The sequence below is a fragment of the Muscardinus avellanarius genome (genome assembly GCF_963383645.1).
Source record: "Muscardinus avellanarius genome assembly, chromosome: 5".
In the NCBI taxonomy this organism is placed as follows: domain Eukaryota; kingdom Metazoa; phylum Chordata; class Mammalia; order Rodentia; family Gliridae; genus Muscardinus; species Muscardinus avellanarius.
Window position 1 is genome coordinate 89174776 of NC_137790.1, and position 19127 is coordinate 89193902.

Sequence of the window (19127 nt, forward strand, 5' to 3'; positions counted from 1 at the left end):
GCACAAATGCCAGCCCTGGGTAACTAAATGAGTGTAAATCTTACTTCGGGTCGCCTGGGCTCCTAGGGCTCCAGGCCCTCTCAAGGGCAGCCCCAAGCCTTTCTGCAGAATTGAGGCATGCCGGCCAATGCTGTGCTGTCCTGCAGCTCCCAGGGCTGAGAGGGAAGGCTGGGGCCACAGCGTCTCTCTCATTGTATACCCTTCTCCACTGAGGCCCACTCAGGCCCCTGGCCACAAAGAGCCGGCCTCAAGCCCAAAGACAGAAAATAATGTTTTAATAAATACAAAAAATCTCCAATAATAACTCTGCTCAGCTCAGGGGCAGCAGGAGTGGAGTGGGGGGACCCTTGGTGCTGAGTGAAGATAAATTAAAAATCCCAAGAAGCCAGTGACATTATGTACAGAGGAAAAGGGGGTAGGCTTCAGGGCCAGAGGCCAGGGGGCAACTGGGCAGGCAGAGCTGGAGGACGTAGCCTTGGTCTGCCAGCCGCTCTCCCCTGGCAGAGTTGAAGTTCCCAGAGGTAGTGGGGAGGGAGAAGAGGAGGCACAATGGAGGAGCCAACGGCACTGGGCTTCCCCACCGGAAAACACAGGGTCCTCGCACCACCCCTCCCCCAGCTCGGCCGTCCTCCTGGTCGTGTGGCCTCTGGCTGTTCCCTAGGAGCCTTCAGCTTCTTTCTCCAGCTCTGGAACAGTCTTGGTCTCTGGGGCTGCTGGAGACAGAAGGGAGTGAATGTTGGAAGAGGAGAACCGCTCCAGAAATGGGTGGAATGGGGGACCACACAGAGCATCTCTACTCTGGGTCCAAAAAGGTCGGGTTTTCCAAGCAAGTCAGTGTACATGGGCCATTGACTTTGGTTGCTTAATTCCTCTGAGCTTCAGAAATCTAATTTGTAAAGAAATGAGAATAAATAACACTCATCTTGTGATAGCCCTATAGGGATAGACCAGAAGAGCACCTGTGAAGCCGAGGGCATGGCTCCTGGCACTACATGGGCTCCCTCCTTCCCCAGGCATCCTGAGGCAGCCCCACCAGCCCACTTACGCCGCCGCCGGGCTGTGCAGTGGGAGCAGCATCGACTCTCCTTCCCGGAGCCACAGGGTACGGGCAATGAACAGCCATCACGCTCGCAATGGGGCACCCCTGCCTGGTGCAGGACATGGCAGATGCTGAGGGTCCCCAGAGGTACAGGAGCACAGCAACATTCAGCCCTTCAGGGAAGCCTGCCTCCAGGAACTGCCCTCCCTGGGAAGGTCTCCCTATTCCCAGCCCCCGTGACCCACTTCACACTCTCCCCCACTTACCCCACACCTGCAGGTGATACAGCTCATCTCCCCAAAGGGGGGCACTGATGGGTGCCAGCTCTGGCTCTCTGGGAACCACTGGCCTGCAAAACGGCAGCCCCGGGGCCCATCGGCCTGCATGGGGTCTCCCAGCTGGGTGTGGGCCCCTGACCCCACTGTTGGGAGGGAAAGAGGCTAAGGTCAGCCCTGGAGAGCCAAAAAATTTTTATTTCTCTTTGAATCCCCAACAGTTAGTCGTTTCTGAAATTTAGTAGGTGATAAATTTGGATGGACAGATCACTGGATGAATGGATGGATGGATGGATGGATGGATGGATGGGCAGACAGTGGGTGAATGATAGGTGGATAAACAGGTGGTGCAGAAACTGAAGCTCGTCACACCGCACAAGCACATGCACCCACCTTCTATCTACTGCATTTAGAGCCCTGGCTCCAGACTAGGCACAGAGCAGTGCCCCTTCCTCCCACCCTATTATGGGTCTCCTTACCCAGGTCCAGGCCTGCCCCAGTCACAAGGGCAAGGCCTCAGTGCTGACGCCCTCACCTGGACACTGTTTGCAGCAGTCTGTGGGGTTGGCACGGACAGGCTGGGCACAGGCCAGCCGGGGACACTGCACCTTCTCACAGTGCACCTCTCCAGTGCCCCCCTGTAGAGACCCATTGAGTGAGAAGTCAGGAAGGAGGAAGACACACAAGCCTCCTTCTTCCTCCCTCTCCTTTCCCCACCTCAAAGGAAATGTATGTGTGGCCTTTTTCTCCGAGACCTAAGCTTGATTTATAAACCTGAACTCAAATCCTCATTGTACCCAGTAAGGTAGGCACCACCATATTTGCTTACAGAAGAGGAAAGGAAGGCTCAGGGAGATTCAGAAAGTGGAGGCTCAGGGAGATTCAGAGTCATGTGGAGCCAGTCAGGGGCAGAGGGAGAATTCACATGTGGGCCAGCCATTTCCCTTCTACTGAAGGGAGCCAGCTCTCAAAGCCAAAGGGGCCTTCTCATGGTGTTTCCATCCTTGAACCCTCCTCACCAAGGTGGGCTTGCTTTCCAAGAAGCCCCCTCCCCATCTCTGCAGGCCCGGCTGGGTTATGGCACCAGAGAAGATTGGGCAGCCATACCTTGCAGGTGCAGACAGCACACTTAATTAAGCCAAAGGGGGGCACGACGGGGTGCCACCGGGTACCCGCTGCCCGCCAGCTCCGGTCACCATCAAAATAGCAGCCTGGTAGGGGACAGTGCCCAGCTGCCATTAGTACTGAGCTCATCATCTGGGCCCACAACCAAGGCTTGAGCTCCAGGAAAGCCCACACTGGCCTAACACAAGGGCCTACCGGAGAGGAGGGGCAGTAATACTAATGATGCCCGTCAGGTGTCACTTGGAATTTGTGCCCTTCAGCCTCCCCCATCCATACTCTTCCCCCTCCTCTTCCCATCTGGTCTGACCCACTGGCTCCTTCGGATCCTCTCAACCCACAGGCACCCTTCCAGCTCACCTTCTCCGGGGTCCCGGCTCCTTGGCAGCCCTGGCAGGTCTCTAGCATCTTGTTTCTCTAAGGAGACAAGAAAATGGTGATGCAGAGGGCAGTGCCCCTTCATTCCCTCCCTAGAAGAGCCTTCCACCACCGCTCCTCCCCTGCAGCAACTCACCAGGGCACAGGGGGCAGCACTGGTCTGGTGCCTGCACCGGGTGTGGGCAGCTGAGTGGTGGGCACACTATAGGGTCACAGATCACTGTTCGTCTCTGCAGAGAGGGGGGTGAGTTGACTGGGTGCCAGGCCCCTTGCACCAGACCCAGAACCCACTGTGCCCTCGGGCCTCCTACCTGGCAGGTGCAGAGTGAGCAGAGTGGGTCATAGTTAGGTGCCCAGCGAGCTCCATGGGGACGCTGCTGCCCCTCGAAGAAGCACGTATTGGGGTCTCGGGGTCGTCCAGAGCTACTAGGTTTGGCGGACACTGGGGCATCGGGTCCTGGGATCGCCGGCAGTGAGAGAGGTGTGGCAGCTGCTGCATTCGAAACCCTCGGAGTCCCTGGCCCCTCAGCCCCGGTGGCAGCCAAACGCAGGCCGCCAACCTCACATTTGTTGACAATGTGCACCTAGGAGGAGAAGACACCTGAGGCAGTGTGGTGGCTACCTCCGGGGTCTCCATCAGCCGGCGATGGCCAGAGGACGGGAGATGACTCCACCCCTTCAGCACTGTGGTACCCAGGAGGATGCTATTTGCCGCAGAGACCATCCCCATTGTGGGACAGGGCACTGCGCTGCCAGCCTCCATATGCACCCTATGTGGCTCCATCCTCCCCATACTGCCACTCCCAGGGCTCAGAGAAAGAGAGTAATGAGTGCAAAGGTAAACAGGGCCGGCCCCGCCATACCACCCCACTGCCCACACTGCCCACCAACCTGCCCTCGAAGTTCCCCTCTGGGGCTACCCTTGGTGGAGATGAGCAGGGAGGCAGTGCCCTGTGCCAGGTGCCGCAGCAGCTCAGGCTCCAGGTCTTTCACCACACCCTGGGCCTACAGGCAGACAGAGCAGAGGATAGGAACAAAGCACTTAGGACTGAGCCTACAGTTGGTCCCCAATTTGCAGATGAAGAGACTGAGACCCTCAAAAAGGAGAATTCATAAAAAAGGCTGAGTCAGATTCACACCCAGGCCTGTCTGATGCCCAAGCCCATGCCCCTCTGTAACAGACAGACTCTCTGCTTCCCCACACAGCACTTTGAGCTAAAAAGCAGAGCTTTTTCAAGCTGCCCCCCATCATGTCCTCACCTCTGGGCCATAGAATCCCTTCAGCAGCCGCCGGGGCCCGGGCTTCCCAGGAAGCCCAAGGAGGTGGGCAGTGACTGTGCCCTGTTCTGAGCCACCAAGCCCAGCCAGCAGCACTTCATAGTGCAGGTGACAGTGTGTATCCAGAGAGAGCCAGGCATGCCCAGCTGCCTGACTCTGCACAGGGGGCAGCACCAGGGCTCCTGCCAGGGGCACGGGCAACACTGAGCACAGACAAGAGAGGCGACTGGTGAGAAGTGGCCTAGAGCAGCCCCTTACTCCCAGAACTGCCATCCTCCCAACACAGACTCCACAAGAGAGGAGTTACTGCCCATGGGCCTAGGCCTAGGGAGCAGTGTAGCGACAGGGAGGGTCTGCCAGCAGGACCAGCCTCCACCCCCACCCTCCCCAGATGCCAACCTGGAGCCCAGGCAGCAGCAGAATGTGGCCCTCTGGCACTGTCCCTCATCCCTTGAGTCAGAGGTCAGAGGACACGAGAGGGCAAGCAGACCCTTTTGCACTCACTGTCATGGCGGGCACTGTGCCCACTGTAGGGCAGGGTAGACACGTGCCCCCGCAGCTCTCCATCTGGGAAGTCCTTGGTGCCCACATTCAGAAACAGCTCATTCTGCAGCAGCATGTGAGCCCCTCGAGCACCCAGCCCAGGACAGACACCCACGGCCTAAGGGCAAAAAAGGACGAGCCCCTCAGGACGAGCCCCTCAGCTGTTCACACAGCCCAGATTCTGAGGCCCTTCCATTTTTTGTGCCCCCATTACACCCATACACGCTTCCACATACCAGTAAGCTCAAATAAGAACCTGGCAGGTCCAGTTTCAAGTCCTTCCTCTCCTACTTCCTAGCTGTGTAACAACTTTGAAGAGTTATTTAACCTGAGCCTTCCCTTACCCAGGGACAGCCTGGCTGCCTGACTACTTGGCTTTGCACAGGCAGGCTGCTGTGGCACTGCAAAAGCCAAAAAATAAGAGAACCCATGCAGTACCTGGGATGTAGAAAGGCCCAGTCGTCGTAGCCATTGAGATCACATCGGTTATTACAGGGTCTCTGGCACTATTCCTCCTGTATAACTGTTCTATTTGACTATGAGCTTACTCTAGTCCCCAGCCTGGGCTTTACTAAAAGTGTGTCAAATGAGCCAATAATGAGAGAGCCCCGAGGGGTGGATGGTATTGCACGTCCGGCCTGGCTTCCCACAGCCCACACCTCGGCAGCCCCAGCACATGGGCAGAGCACCGACTCTGCCTGGAGCCTCACCGTGCTTCCTCCCTGCGGGAGCGCAGTCATGTGGCATAGGACAGAGCGCTGATTTCTCCGCTGAGGCTTGGTCTCCAGTGTCATGGCCACCACCTCGCTGCCTGTACCTACCACTTGTACCTGGTGGGCAGGTTGGGGGAGGGCAAATTGGCATGGGGCCTGAACCATTTCAGGTCAAAGCCCTGCCTTTTGCCCTCCCCATCTCCTCAGCCCCCAACTCTCACCTGGTAGATCAGGGAGCCATTTCCCAGCAGCGTGAGGCTGGCTGAGCCGGCAGCTCCTGTCTGCACCGGGATCAGGGCATCCGCCCCACAAAGAACGCTTTGCAAGACTGCAGAGGGCCAAGACAGGTGATGGCAGCTCTCGAGACCACTCACACCCCGAGCCCCCAGGACCTCTCCCACATACACCTGGGCCTATTCCCTGGCATGCATCTATGCCTCTCGGCCGTGTGGACCCGAGGTGCAGGCCTGACCCTGCCTCACCATCGCAGCTCTGCCTGGCCGCAATGTGTCCACTGATACGCAGCGCTGGCACACCTGCCCTCTCCAGGACCACCTGCAGCTCCCCCAGCACCAGCCAGTCCATCTCCTGGACTGTCAGGCTGGGCAGCACCTCAGCGAAGCCTGGCTCCTGGAGACAGAGCAGGGTGTGGCAGGCAACAGCAAGAGGTCAGAGCAGGGGGCAGCACGGGCAGAGAAGGGCAGACCCTCCCTCACCTGGGCTGAGGTGTTGGCCTGGAGCTCTCGCAGGAGTTGCCCCTGGTGTAGAATCTGGAGCCTCAAGGGAACCTGGGCTGGTTCTGCAACAGATCCATGTGTGGGCACTTCTAAAAGACAGGTGCTCTCCCCAGTCTCTCTTGCACTTTCCTTGCTGACTTACCTGAGCTCCTGGGTTCCAGCAGCCCCCGGAACAGCAGCAAAAAATGCAAAGAGTCCTCTGTGTCACTGAGGGTGAGCAGAATGATGCCCCCTGCACCCAGCTGGTGTGGGCCTTCTAGAGTCAGGATGGCACTAAAGGTCTCTGGGGGAGGGAGGATAGTGAGAGCCCACCAGAAAATCCCCTTCTCAGCACACCCTGGTCCCTGGATAGAAGAGAAAAAAGCCCAGATCTCCTCATCCAGGGCACCTTCTTCCCTTACCTGCCGCCAGGGCCCGGTGTCGGATAAGAGGCCCCCAGACCTCTCCTGAAGGGTGAGCAGGTGTCACTAGTGCTACATGCAGCTGTTCTGCCTTAAGGAGACGCAGAGACAATCTAGGCACTGCCCGCCACACTCCACAGACCTAGGACAGGAAGACAAGAAGGTCTATGCTCAGACAGTATGCAGGACGAGCCAGCTAAGACGCCCGAGCCTGGTGAGGAATATGGAAGGGAGCTTCCAGGCCCTCCTAGGAAGCTTAAGAAGAGGCCTGGGAGCCAGACGCTTGGGTTTGAATCCTGCTTCACCCCTTACTAGCTGCTTGACCTTGAACAAATCATATTCTGCTACTGAGCCTCAGTTCCCTCATCTGTAAAATGGGCATCATAATGTCAGTGTCTTCTTCCCACTGAGCTCCTGCGAGGATCAAAGGAGGCAATGCAGAGCATGCTCTCCACACAGTACTCAAACTTGATGCATGTTCATAAGTGACATCATCTCACCAGGCCATCTTGGGTTGGGTATGCAGGGTGTTCAAAGAGGACGGTGCCTGTGGAGTCTGAGAAGCGGACCCTGCTGGGGCGGTCTAGCCTGGGAATGAGAGGTCAGATGAGGCTGGACCCAGAGTCTAGGCCAAATGCAGCCCCTCCCCCGCCGTCTCTCATAGTTCTCCTTCCTGCCCCAGCTGACGGGTCCCTCCTTCCCCTTTCTTACCTCCGGTAGGAGATAGAAAAGCGCAGGCTGGAGCGCACCAGAGAGACGCGGGCACGTGCCACCGCCTGCGACCTCGGCCCTGTCAGCAGCGCCACAAAGTCTGGGAGGGGAGGGAGATGGTCTGAGCACTGTCAACCACCGCCAGCGGCCCGCCCAGACTGCTCCCCACCCCCACTACCGGCGAGGCCTTCGGCTGGAGCGCGCTCCTCCGCACCCGGCTCCCCGCGGTCGCTGTAACTGCGGTGCTCCGGGTCCCTTGGATACTCGAAAGACAGGCCCTGTGGCAGCTGCTCCAGACTGCTGCGCTCTGTGCCAGGGGTAAGTGACGCTGCCTTCAGCAGGCAGCCCCGATCCAAGAGGCCCAGGACCTCCATTGCGACCCTGCCGCCCACCGGGGCAGAGCGTCCTTACCGGGAGGGCAGGTCTGGCAACAGTGTCCTGGCAGTTGGCGTGGCTGCCGGCAGGCCGGCGTTGGGCACTCGGGTTTGATGTTCTTGCAGCTCACCCTGCCAGGGCCCCTCCCACGGCGACCCCATGGAGGCTGAACAAGTAAGTGAGTGCAGGATGTCAGAGCCCAGAGTGAGGAGGGAAAGCTAGGGACCAGGGCAAAGTCTTCCCACCATATCCTCAGAGACTGACACGCGGCTGCTTGACTCTAGACAAATTACTTAACTTCCTGGGGCCTTAGGGACCCTGTCTGGAAATTAGGGATAACAGTGGCATCTATCTAAAGGTTGTAATGATAGCTAAGTGAGACGGAAGAATAGCAGTTGTCAGAGCCCGACACACAGTGGGCGGTCAATAACAATCAACACCTGAGCCCCTAAGAGGGCGATCGCCCTTCCTCCGTCTTTCTCCCAGTGCGCTCAGCCCCGACCACAGGCTCAGGGGCTCGGGAGGCGGCCGCAGGCCCACTCACCGCCTCGCAGGCGCACAGCACGCAGCGCATCACCCCGAAGGGCTCCCCCAGGTCCGGGTGCCACGTCTCGTCCAAGGCATAGACCTTCCCGCCGAAGGAGCAGCCTGCGGGACGGGCTTGGCTGGCGGCCGCTGTCCCGCTCGCGCGGTCCTCCCGTGCGTCCCGGCCGCGCCTCGAGCTCACGGCCCCCGCCCACCCTGCACTCCCACCCCCACCCTGCACCCTCACCTCCACCCTGAACCCCCACCTCCACCCTGCACCCCCACCCTGCACCCTGAACCCCCAGCCGCCCGCCGCGCGTGCCACCTGCGCCCGGGCCGCCCGGGGCGGTGCGGACTTGCCCGAGCCCGGCTCCCGCCCGCCCCCGCCCCTGCCCCGCGCCCACCTACCTGCCGCTCCGCGGGCTGGCAGCGGCTCCTTCTCGGAGCGGATGGGCAGCGCGAGGGGCTCGGGGCCGGCGCCGCGGGCTGGCGGGGAGCAGAGCAGCAGAAGCCCGAGGAGCAGCGGAGGGGCCGGCGCGGCCGGGAGGCTCGGCATGACTCGGACGGGACAGCTGGGGAGGCGGGCGGAGGAGGAGGAGGGGGGGGAGGAGGAGGAGGAGGAGGAGGAGGAGGAGGAGGAGGAGGAGGAGGAGGAGGAGGAGGAGGAGGAGGAGGAGGAGGAGGAGGAGAGGCGAGGAGAGCAGGAGGAGGGCCGCGGGGCGGGCCGGGCCGGGCCGGGGCCGGGGCAGTGCGCTGGGGGCTGGCGGGCGGCCGCAGAGTCGGCACCGGGCCGGCGAGCGGGAGGAAGGCGGGAGGAGCGCCGACCCCGGCCGTCGGCGGCTCTAGCGGCGGGTTTTATGCCCCGCGCCCGACGCCCCGGCCGGGGGCCTCCTCCTCTGCAAACGAGGCGGCGGCGGCTCGGCGAGGGGCCGGGCTGAGCCCGGGGGGGTCCGGCCCAGCAGCAGCGGCCCGGATCGCGAGTGGGGGAGGGGAGGGAGGGGCTGGGACCGGGCAGAGGAGGAGGGAGGGGAGGGAGGGAGGGAGAGGGGGAGGGGAGGGACGGGGGCGCGAAGAGGGGGAGGAGAGGAGGGCCCGGGGCCCCAGCTGCCAGCTGCAGGCACCGGGCGACTGGACCCGGAGGTGCGCGTCCAGCCGAGGACCAGATCCTCAGGGCCTGGGAGGTACAGAGGCTGGGCCCCAGGCCCTGAACCGGGCAAGGACGGGTTCCTGCTTGAAGGATGAAGACTTGTCTGTAAGGGTGTCGATGGGTCTCGCCAGACTCTAGGCCCACAGCTCTCTTCCTTTGGCGCAGCGCTTTCACTGCTGACCCTGGGTCCCTACGACCCCTCTGAGTCCCTCCTCACCAGAGTTAGTTCCCCAGGACAGAGACTTAGGCAGAAACAGGCAATGTCCCCTGGGTTGAGTGACAGTGTTTCCCTCTCCTCTCCACCGTAACCTGCCCCAAGCCTATTCACCCATTGCCCTCTCTCTCACCTCCTCCTTCACCCAAGGGATCTTCTACTTCTCCAGCCTACCCCCAACCTCCTTTGTATTGATTTTCTGGTCATGTCTCCCTGTCACTCCCCCACACACAAACTCCACCATCCTCTCAGCTATCCCAGCACCCTCCTTCCTAATCTTAGGAGCCATCTCTTCTAGCTGAACTGGAGAATTCCGGGATCTAGGCCATACTTCTTAGCAGACAGCCCCATCCTTGGAGGAGAAACAGGCGCCTGAGGAAGCACTGGAAGATGGGTGGGGGCAGGTCAGGCCAAGAGGCCCCCCAAGGACAGAGACTGTAGGGGGACTGGGACTGAGGAGAAAGCAACTCAGCTAGAGCCAGGGCAAAGGAAGGGGAGCCAGCAGGGAGGTATCAAGGGGGAGCATCGCTGTCTTTCCTAAGACAGGGACACATGGGCCTGGTTATCCCTCCTGTCACATATGAAGCAACAGGCGATGGAAGCACAGGAGGGCATGGGCATGCAGCTGAGCGGTGCCCAGCAGGAGCAGCCACCCAGGCCTAGCCAGCACACACAGCCCTCACCTTCTAGTCCACGTCCACATCCTTCCCCATAACGTGAGCCTCGTAAGATCATTCTCCAAAATAGGCAATACCCAGATTCTACTACCCAGATTCTACTTGGAAATGGGGGATCACAAGATGGGACTCCCTGAAGGGTTGTAGGAGAGCAAAGCAGGAAAGTAAGAGTACTATTAGATTTCAGCAGCAGGTGTGGTGTCCAAGGAAAAGAAATCTGGATAGCTAGGAACTGAAAAGCCAGCAATCTAAAGCAAGAGTTCCATGCCTCTTCCCTGGGGACAAACACATCCTGCTTGATTTCTTCTGGATAAAACCTCTACTTTTCTCCTGTCTCTCCTAACCAGGTCTCAGGTTTCCATCTCCTAGGAAAAGATGGGTTCCCTTCGCAAATCCTTCCTGTGGTGTGTGAGTGGAGGAGTAAGTTCCGTTAGTGGACCACAGTCCAGGCAAGGGCTCCAGGTCCAGCGCAGATAGAAGGCGTCACTTCCGGGGGCCTTTGCCAGTGTCTGGTGGCTCTCTGCTCTCTGATTGGGCAGAAGTGGCCTGGATAAGCGTGTGACCCCACTGCCGTGGAGGGGCTGTGCCCCAGCGCCACATGCCTTTCTACTCATCTGCTCCCCAGAGTGCTACCCGCTGTGCACCTGGGTTCTTGTGCCCTTCTCCACCCGGTGAGTGGCGGGCAGGGTTTGAGGTTAAGAGAGAGTAGGAAGGACAGGAAAGAACAGGGCTCTCAGCTGGGGGAGGGGCAGGCAAACTGGAACCTACAGGCACTGACCTTTGTCGAGAAGAGTGTAGCCTTCCCAGAATGGGAGGAGCAGAACAGAGCAGGGGTAGGGGGTGGGGTGCTGGTTTCTGAGAGACTGATCACAACTTGGTGGAACACAGCAGTCCTGGCTGGCTCTAGGGAAAGGGGACAGGGCCCAGGGAGAAAATAAGACAGGAGGTACATGGAGAGTTAGGGAAGACAGCATCAAGAGAGACAGTCCAGCCCCCATTCTTGCCAGGTCATTCCTTGTTAGCTTATGGTTCTGAATTCTGGTACTGGGGAAGAAGGGTCCTGCAAGCCAGGGCCCAAGGAGAGGGAAATGGGAGGCGGGCTTGTGCGTGTTGACAGACCTACAGGAAATCCCAATATTGAATCAGGTGCAGGCCTCTTTGCACAACTTGTGAAAGGAGGAAGCCATGTGGGGGGTCCTGTGACAGAACCAGAGGGGTCTGCAGAGGGGGCAGGGAGCATGTACAGCTATGAGAGAGATCCCATTGCTGGTATCTACTGGGAGGTAAGCCAGGCAAGGTGGGCATCACTTTGCTCAGCAGGTGTCCATCCCTGGGCCACTTGCATCAGGAAGTCCCAAGACTGTTAGACCATCTCTTTGACTTGGATAATGGGGTAATTCAGAACTCAGAGTGCAAAGAAAAACTCCAAGAGGCTTTATGTGTGGAGTAAATAAAGAATGAAAGGTTAGTATCTATGGTGCCACCTTTTAATCCCTGTCTTCTGGCTCCCAGGAATATCTTTGCCCAGTTCCCCTTCTCAGTACCACTCTCCTCCAGCAACAGCCGTCTCAACCCTTGCTCTTTGCCACTTCCTCCTGGCCCTGTATCCCACTTTCCACCTCTCCCCAGTCTTGTGCTACAGCTTCCCTTCTCTGTCCCCAGCCCAGATTTTCTCCATCCTAACTGAGCTACAGTTGCTCAGAATTTCAGGCTAATGAAGATGTGTGTGCACACGTATCATGCTCTGCTGCTCCTGTAGGGGATACCAGCATCACTGAGGAGCCCTAACGAGAAGAGACACCATATGCTTCCATCACAAGAAAACATGGGAGCAGTCAGAGCTTTTGCAGCTCTGAGCTGCTCAGCAGCTCCAGCCTTCCTAGCATCTGTTCCCCTAGCCCTGCAGTCTTTTACTTGAACTGGATGAAACACTAACTACTCTTGTCACTTTCAGGATAGATTCCAGACCCTCTTCTTTGGCCTACCTGTGCCCCACCCAACTCTGCCCAGAAGTACAAGAGCCCAAGCCGCCTCCATGGCCGCAGGAAGGATTCAGGGGACAGGCCCCATACAGGGAGCCACTCCAGCCAGACACCCGAGCCAGAATGGAGCTGACTGGTAAGAACACACTTGAGGCCCAGGGCCAGACTGGAGCATGGGGGGGGTATGCTGCAGGGGAAGGGCCTGGGGACCCAATCTCCCTGGAATAAGGTGTATCTGCACTGCAGATCTCCTGGATTTCAGGTCTGGGTCCTAACTGGGAACTCCTGGACCACCACCCAACAATGATTTCTTCCTTATCTACCCCTTCCAACCTCGCTTGCCCTCATCTAAGAATTGCTCCTCGTGGTCATGCTTCTCCTTACTGCAAGACTAACTCTGTCCAGCCCGGCTCCTCCTGCCTGTGACCCCCGACTCCTAAATAAACTGCTTCGTGACTCCCATGTCCTTCACAGCAGACTGGTGAGAATTCCCCAGCACTAGCCCCTCTATCCACCTAACTGGTAAGGTATCCTCGCCCCAATCACTTCCTCTCTCTCCCTGGCCAATAACCATTCTTCTAATGATGTCTTTGGTAAGACCAACACCTACTGGCCACCACTCCCTGGCAAGAATTATGAGTGGCACTATAGCCTCTTTTGGAAGTTCTCCTCTGAACATAGTGCTCATGGAAGAGTGTCCTGGTCCTTGGGCCACCTTAACCCCCTCTATTTCATCTCCCTTCTCCCCTGCTCATCTCTTTCAACAGAACCAATGCCCAGACGTCAACCCTCTGTCTACACCTGTCCTGCTACCTGCTGTGGACTTCAGCTTGGGAGAATGGAAAGCCCAGACAGTAAGAAAGCTATCCTAGGAAGCTGGGGGTATAGCTCAGTGGTAGAGCATTTGCCTAGCATATGAGGCTCTTGATCTGACTCTAGCACGTGCACGCACGCACACACACACACACACACACACACACACACTCACACTCACAAAAGCCATCCCTAAATCCTATCATAAGATCCTATGGATCTTCATAATTCTTGAGTTCCTTAAAAATATTCAGCTTGGCCAACCTAACCCTATTATTCACCCACGATGGTATCCTGTGGGCACAATGATGTATTTCAGGACTAATATGTTGAATAAATTAGAAGTGAACACCAGGAAAAACTAAACAGAAGTCTCTCATGGCCATGCCTTTGACTTATAACCTTAAGTTGTTAACATAAACAAGTAAGACTGATCTGCTACCCACAAGTGATATAAAGCGGGGCAGTACCATTAATAATAAAACACTAGAAAGAAGATTCAAAACACTAAAAAGCTAGGTTAAAAACAAGGTGGCCGGGTGTGGTGGTGGTGCACACTCGTAATCCCAGCATTTGGGAGGCTGAGACAGGAGAATCGCAGGTTCGAAGCCAGCCTCAGCTACTAGATGAGGCCCTCTGCAACTTAGTGAGACCCTGTTTTCAAATAAAATATAAAATAGGTCTGGGAGTGTAGCCTGGGGGTAGAAGGCCCCTGGGTTCCATCTCCAGTACCAAAAAAAAAAAAAGTGAAAACCAGGCTTGGCAGTACATGCTTATAATCCCAGTATTTGGGAGGCAGAGACAGGAGGATTGCAGGTTTGCAGCCAGCCTCAGCAACTTAATTAAGCCATCTACAACTTAGTGAGACCCTGTTTCAAAATAAAATAATAAAATAGGGCTGAGGGTATAGCTTGGAGGTAGAATGCCCCTGGGTTCCATCCCTAGTACACACACACACACACACACACACACACACACACACACACAAGAAAAAAAAAAAAAAAAACAAGGTTAAAGTCAGGCATGGTGACACACATGTATACTTAGGAAGCTGAGACATAAGGATTGTAGGTTCTCAGCCAGCCTCAGCAACTTAAGCCCTCCACAACTTAGTGAGACCCTGCTTAAAAAAAAAAAAAAAAAAAAAAAAAAAGCTGGGCGTGGTCACACACACTTGTAATCCCCGAGCTTGGGAGGCTGAGATAGGAGGATCACACAGGTTCGAAGCCAGCCTCAACTGGCTTAAGAGACCCTGTTTCCAAATAAAATATAAAATAGGTCTGGGAGTATAGCCCAGAGGTAGAAGGTCCCTGAGTTCCATCCCCAGTACCACCAAAAATAAAAAATTAAAATTAAAATTAAAAAATTAAAAAACAGCCGGGTGTGACTGCCTCAGCTACTATTCAGTGAGGCCCTTTATAACTCAGTGAGACCCTGTTTCAAAATGAAGAATAAAGAATAAAATGCCAGGCGTGGTGGCACACACCTGTAATCCCGGCATTCAGGAGGCAGAGACTGGAGGATCGTGGTTCAGGGACAGCCTCAGGTATTTAGCGAGGCCCTTTGCAACTCAGTGAGACCCTGTTTCAAAAATAAAAGACTTGGCCAGGCATGGTGGCGCATGCTTGTAATCCCCGTGCTTGGGAGGAGACAGGAGGATGGTGCAGGTTCCGAAGCCAGCCTCGCTGGCTTAAGAGACCCTGTTTCCAAATAAAAATATAAAAATAGGTCTGGGAATGTAGCCTGGAGGTAGAAGGGTTTCCAGGAACCCCAGTACCACCAAAAAATAAAAATAAACAAATAATTAATTTAAAAAGACTAAAAAATAGGGCTGGGGATGTACCTCAGAGGTACAATGCGCCTGGGTTCCATCCCCAGTACCAAAAAAAAGAAGAAAAATAGGGCTGGGGTGTAGCTCAGAGGTAGAATGCCCTTGTGTTCCATCCCTAGTACCACAAAAAATTAAATTAAATTAAATTAAATTAAAATAGGGCTGGGTGTGTAGCTCAGAGCTGGAATGCCCCTGTGTTCCATCCCCAGCAGCACACAAAAAAAATCAAAGCCAGCCAGCCATGTTGGCTCACACTGTAATCCCAGTACATGGGAGGCTGAGATAGGAAGATGGCAGGTTTGAGGCTAGCCTCAGTTACTTAAGGCCCTCCAAATTTAGTGAGACAGTTTCAAAATAAATAATAAAAATAAGGCTGGGGGTAGGGCTCAGAGGTAGAATGCCCCTGGGTTCAATTTCCGGTACCGCAAATAATCACCATCATCATCCAGCAAAAACAAGGTAAAACAACAAAAACATACATGTAATTCTACATATGTACATACATAGACTGAGTAAAGTCCTATTCTAGATTTCCGGTCATCATCCCCTTCTTCCCTTATTTGAACTACTAGCCCTAACATTTCCTATGAAAATTATTTAAGTAGACTCCAAGCTTATTTTATAGCAATATTATTGATACAGCTATTTTTATTTTTACATTTCTGGTTTGTTTCTTTTTTGTAGTGCTAGGGGACAAACCCAGAGCCTCATACATGCTAGGTAGACAGTTTACCACTTAGCTATATCCCCAGCCCTGAAACAGCTTGTGTGTGTGTGTGTGTGTGTGTGTGTGTGTGTGTGTGTGTGTGTGGTGCTAGGTATGGAACCCCAACCCTATTTCATTTTTATTTTTTGCAGTACTGGGGATGAAACTCAGGGGCATTCTACCTCTGAGCTACATCCGCATCCCTATTTTTATTCTTTATTTTTAAACAGGGTCTCACTGAGTGGCAAAGGGCCTCACTAAGTAGCTGAAGCTGTCCATGAACTGCGACCCTCCTGTCTCAGCCTCCTAAGTGCTGGGATTACAAGTGTGCGCCACCACACCCAGCTGTTGATTTGTTTTACTATACCTCATATAACATGTCTTTTAGTCTCTCCCTATTCAGGTTGCTTCCTTCTAGACATGTTAGCTTAATATAGTCCCCTTTAATAAATCAGCATACCAGCATGCATCCTAAGGGGACAGTCCACTCAGAATAGCTTACTTTTTTCTTTTTTTTTCTTTTTCTTTTTTTTTTCAGGTTTGGAGATGGAATGCAGGGGCATTCGATTTCCGAGCTACACCCTCTGTCCTTTTCTTTTTGTTTTTGGTGGTGGTACTGGGGGCAGAACCCAGGGGTTTTTTTTATCTCCCAGACCTATTTTAAATTTTATTTGGAAACAGGGTTTCACTAAGTTGCTGAGAGCCTCACTAAGTAGCTGAGGCTGGCTTCAAACCTGTGCGATCCTCCTGTCTCAGCCTCCCAAGCACAGGGATTAGAAGCATGCGCCACCACACCCGGCTCTATTTTTTATTCATTATTTTGAAACAGGGTTTCACTAAATTGCAGAGGGCCTCACTAAGTAGCTGAGGCTGTCCGCGAACCGTGATCCTCTGGTCTCAGCCTCCCAAATGCTGGAATTACAAGCCTGTGCCACCATGCCTGGCTAGAAAAGAATTCTATAACACTATTTCCACGATATGGATACTAAAAATCTAAAGTAATATATAATTCTTAGCTTTAAAAATAGCTGTTTCAAGCCAGGCGTGGTGGCGCACGCTTGTAATCCCTGCGCTTGGGAGGGAGAGACAGGAGGGTTGTGCAGGTTCAAAACCAGCCTTGCTGGCTCAAGAGACCCTGTTTCCAAATAAAAATATTTTAAAAAATAGGTCTGGGAGTGTAGCCCAGAGGCAGAAGGGTTTCCAAGAACCCCAGTATCACACACAAAAAAAAGCTGTTTCAGCTGGGTGTGGTGGCACATGCATGCTTGTAATTCCAGCGCTTGGGAGGCTGAGACAGGATCACACAGGTTCGGATCACACAGGTTCGAAGCCAGCTTCAGCTACCAGAGAGCAGAGACTCTCTGCAATTAGTGAGACCCTGTTTCCAAATAAAAAATACAAGCCAAGCATGGTGGCGCACACTTGTAATCCCAGCATTTGGGAGGCTGAGACAGGAGGATCACAGTTTGCATACAGCCTCAGCTACTTAGTGAGGTCCTTTGCAACTCAGTGAGACCCTGTTTCAAAATAAATAATAAAAAAATAAAATAGCACTGAGGGTGTAGCTCAGAGGTAGAATGCCCCTGGGTTCCATCCCCAGTTCTGAAAAAAAGTAATAATAATAATAATAATAATAATAATAATAATATAAAATAGGTCTAGAAGTATAACGGAGGTAGAAAAGCCCCTGGGTTCTACACCCAGTACCACCAAAATAAATAAATAAAAATAGCTGTTTCAAGGCTGGGGATATAACTAAGTGGTAAACTGCCTACCTAGCATGTATGAGGCTCTGTGTTTGTCCTCTAGCACTACAAAAAAGAAACAGGCAAACCAGAAATGTAAAAATAAAAATAGCTGCATCAATAATATTGCTGTAAAGTAAGCTTGGAGTCTACTTAAATAATTTTCATAGGAAACGTTAGGGCTAGTAGTTCAAATAAGGGAAGAAGTACCTGGGTTCCACCCCAGTACCACATAAAAAAAGTAGAATGCTCTTGGGTTCAATCCCCTGCTACACACACACACACACACACACACACACACACACACACACACACATAATTATAATAATAATAATAACAACAGGGTGGTACACATCTGTTATCCCAGTATTTGGGAGGCTGAGATAGGAGGATGGCATGTTCAACTCCAGATTTAGTTTTTAAATGCTGTGGTCCTAAGATTTTGTATAGAAAGAGAACACTTGGAGCATTAGATCCAAGAGCTAAAAGCTCTAATAGAGAAAAACTTTCTGATTGAAAGCCAGTCTAAGACCAGACTAGATTGGCGGACACTGGAGTTACTGAAGCAGAGACCGATGACCAATTGTGGAGAGACTGTGAAAGAATTCCTGTGCTGGGTGGGACCCTGGTCCTGTCCAGTTCTCAGCTCCTATGATTCATTCCGCTGGCTACTCCTACAGGTTCCCCACCCGCTATTAGCATGCCCTTTGAAGCAGTTCACTTCCCTCTTCCCTCTCTTTCCCAGGAGCAGACCAAGGCACAGGATATTCTGGGAGCAGTGACTCTTCTACTGGAGGGAGTCATGGCAGCACGGGGACAACTAGGACCTACCTGCCTCTCGTCCCTCCTGGGACAGCTTTCTGGACAGGTCCGCCTCCTCCTTGGAGCCCTGCAGGGCCTCCTTGGAACCCAGGTAAGTCCCTAGTTAAAGGTCCTTCTCTGGCTCAGCCTCCTAACGACCCAAAGGAAGAAAGCAGATACTAGGGACATGGTGGATAGATGAACTGACCTACTAAAGAGTGCTCCTTCCTGGCCATGATTCCTGGGTGCAGACACCCTATCTTTCCTATATGGTCAAGGGAGGCCTAACATCTAGGCCTGGCCTCAGGCCCATCCTCTGCCCTCAGCTTCCTCCACAGGGCAGGACCACAGCTCACAAGGATCCCAACGCCATCTTCCTGAGCTTCCAACAACTGCTCCGTGGAAAGGTGCGTTTCCTGCTGCTTGTAGGCGGGCCCACCCTCTGTGTCAGGCGGGCCCTGCCCACCACAGCTGTCCCCAGCAGTACCTCTCTATTCCTCACACTGAACAAGCTCCCAAACAGGACTTCTGGATTGTTGGAGGCAAACTTCAGTGTCTCGGCCAGAACTACTGGCTCTGGACTTCTGAACAGGCTGCAGGGACTCAGAGCCAAGATTCCTGGTCTGCTGAATCAAACCTCCAGGTCCCCAGACCAAATCCCTGGATACCTGAACAGGACACACAGACCCTTGACTGGAACTCATGGACTCTTTCCTGGAGCCTCTCCCAGGACCCTAGAAGCCTCAGACATTCCACAAGGAACTCTGGATGCAGACTCCCTGCCACACAGCCCCCAAACTGGATATTCTCCTTCCCCCGCCCATCCTCCTGCTGAACAGTACACACTCTTCTCTCCTTCACCCACTTTGCCCACCCCCATGGTCCAGTCCCACCCACTGCTTCCTGGCCCTTCTACCATCACACCCAACCCTACCAGCCCAATTCTAATCCCAGCCCAACCTCACTCTCCAACTCTGTCCCAGGAAGGGTAAGGTACACAGACACTGCCAGCTTCAACAGCATCTCATGTACAGTTCCCTTCCCCAGGAGAGGTCCTGGGAGACAACTGCAGCTATACCAGACATCCTGTCTTCACCTAGAGCCCAAAGCCCTG

The 19127-nt window shown here is 54.4% G+C and overlaps 2 protein-coding genes across 5 annotated transcripts; one reads left to right on the forward strand and one right to left on the reverse strand.

Annotated features, from left to right (window-relative positions):
* Window positions 1–657: 657 nt before the first annotated feature.
* On the reverse strand, window positions 658–8653 carry CHRD (chordin; the record flags this gene model as incomplete). Of its 3 annotated transcripts, none has more annotated exons than XM_080695693.1 (23): window positions 658–710; window positions 1046–1148; window positions 1306–1460; window positions 1850–1952; window positions 2422–2525; window positions 2797–2853; window positions 2951–3044; window positions 3126–3398; window positions 3706–3819; window positions 4075–4295; window positions 4597–4753; window positions 5346–5465; window positions 5570–5676; window positions 5831–5978; window positions 6065–6147; window positions 6228–6368; window positions 6487–6628; window positions 6987–7074; window positions 7198–7297; window positions 7376–7504; window positions 7609–7738; window positions 8117–8220; window positions 8506–8653. In XM_080695693.1, 23 exons carry the CDS (start codon window positions 8651–8653, stop codon window positions 658–660), a joined length of 2874 nt encoding a protein of 957 aa, XP_080551819.1. The 3 variants fall into 3 exon arrangements, with proteins under 3 accessions (XP_080551819.1, XP_080551818.1, XP_080551817.1); XM_080695692.1 differs by having other exon boundaries at window positions 658–713; XM_080695691.1 differs by having other exon boundaries at window positions 6065–6174.
* Window positions 8654–12487: 3834 nt separating this feature from the next.
* On the forward strand, window positions 12488–18848 carry THPO (thrombopoietin; the record flags this gene model as incomplete). Of its 2 annotated transcripts, XM_080695728.1 has the most annotated exons (5): window positions 12488–12598; window positions 12885–12971; window positions 17958–18125; window positions 18340–18420; window positions 18537–18848. In XM_080695728.1, the coding sequence occupies 5 exons, from the start codon at window positions 12488–12490 to the stop codon at window positions 18846–18848; spliced, it is 759 nt and encodes a 252-aa protein (XP_080551854.1). The 2 variants fall into 2 exon arrangements, with proteins under 2 accessions (XP_080551854.1, XP_080551853.1); XM_080695727.1 differs by having other exon boundaries at window positions 18357–18848.
* Window positions 18849–19127: the final 279 nt, after the last annotated feature.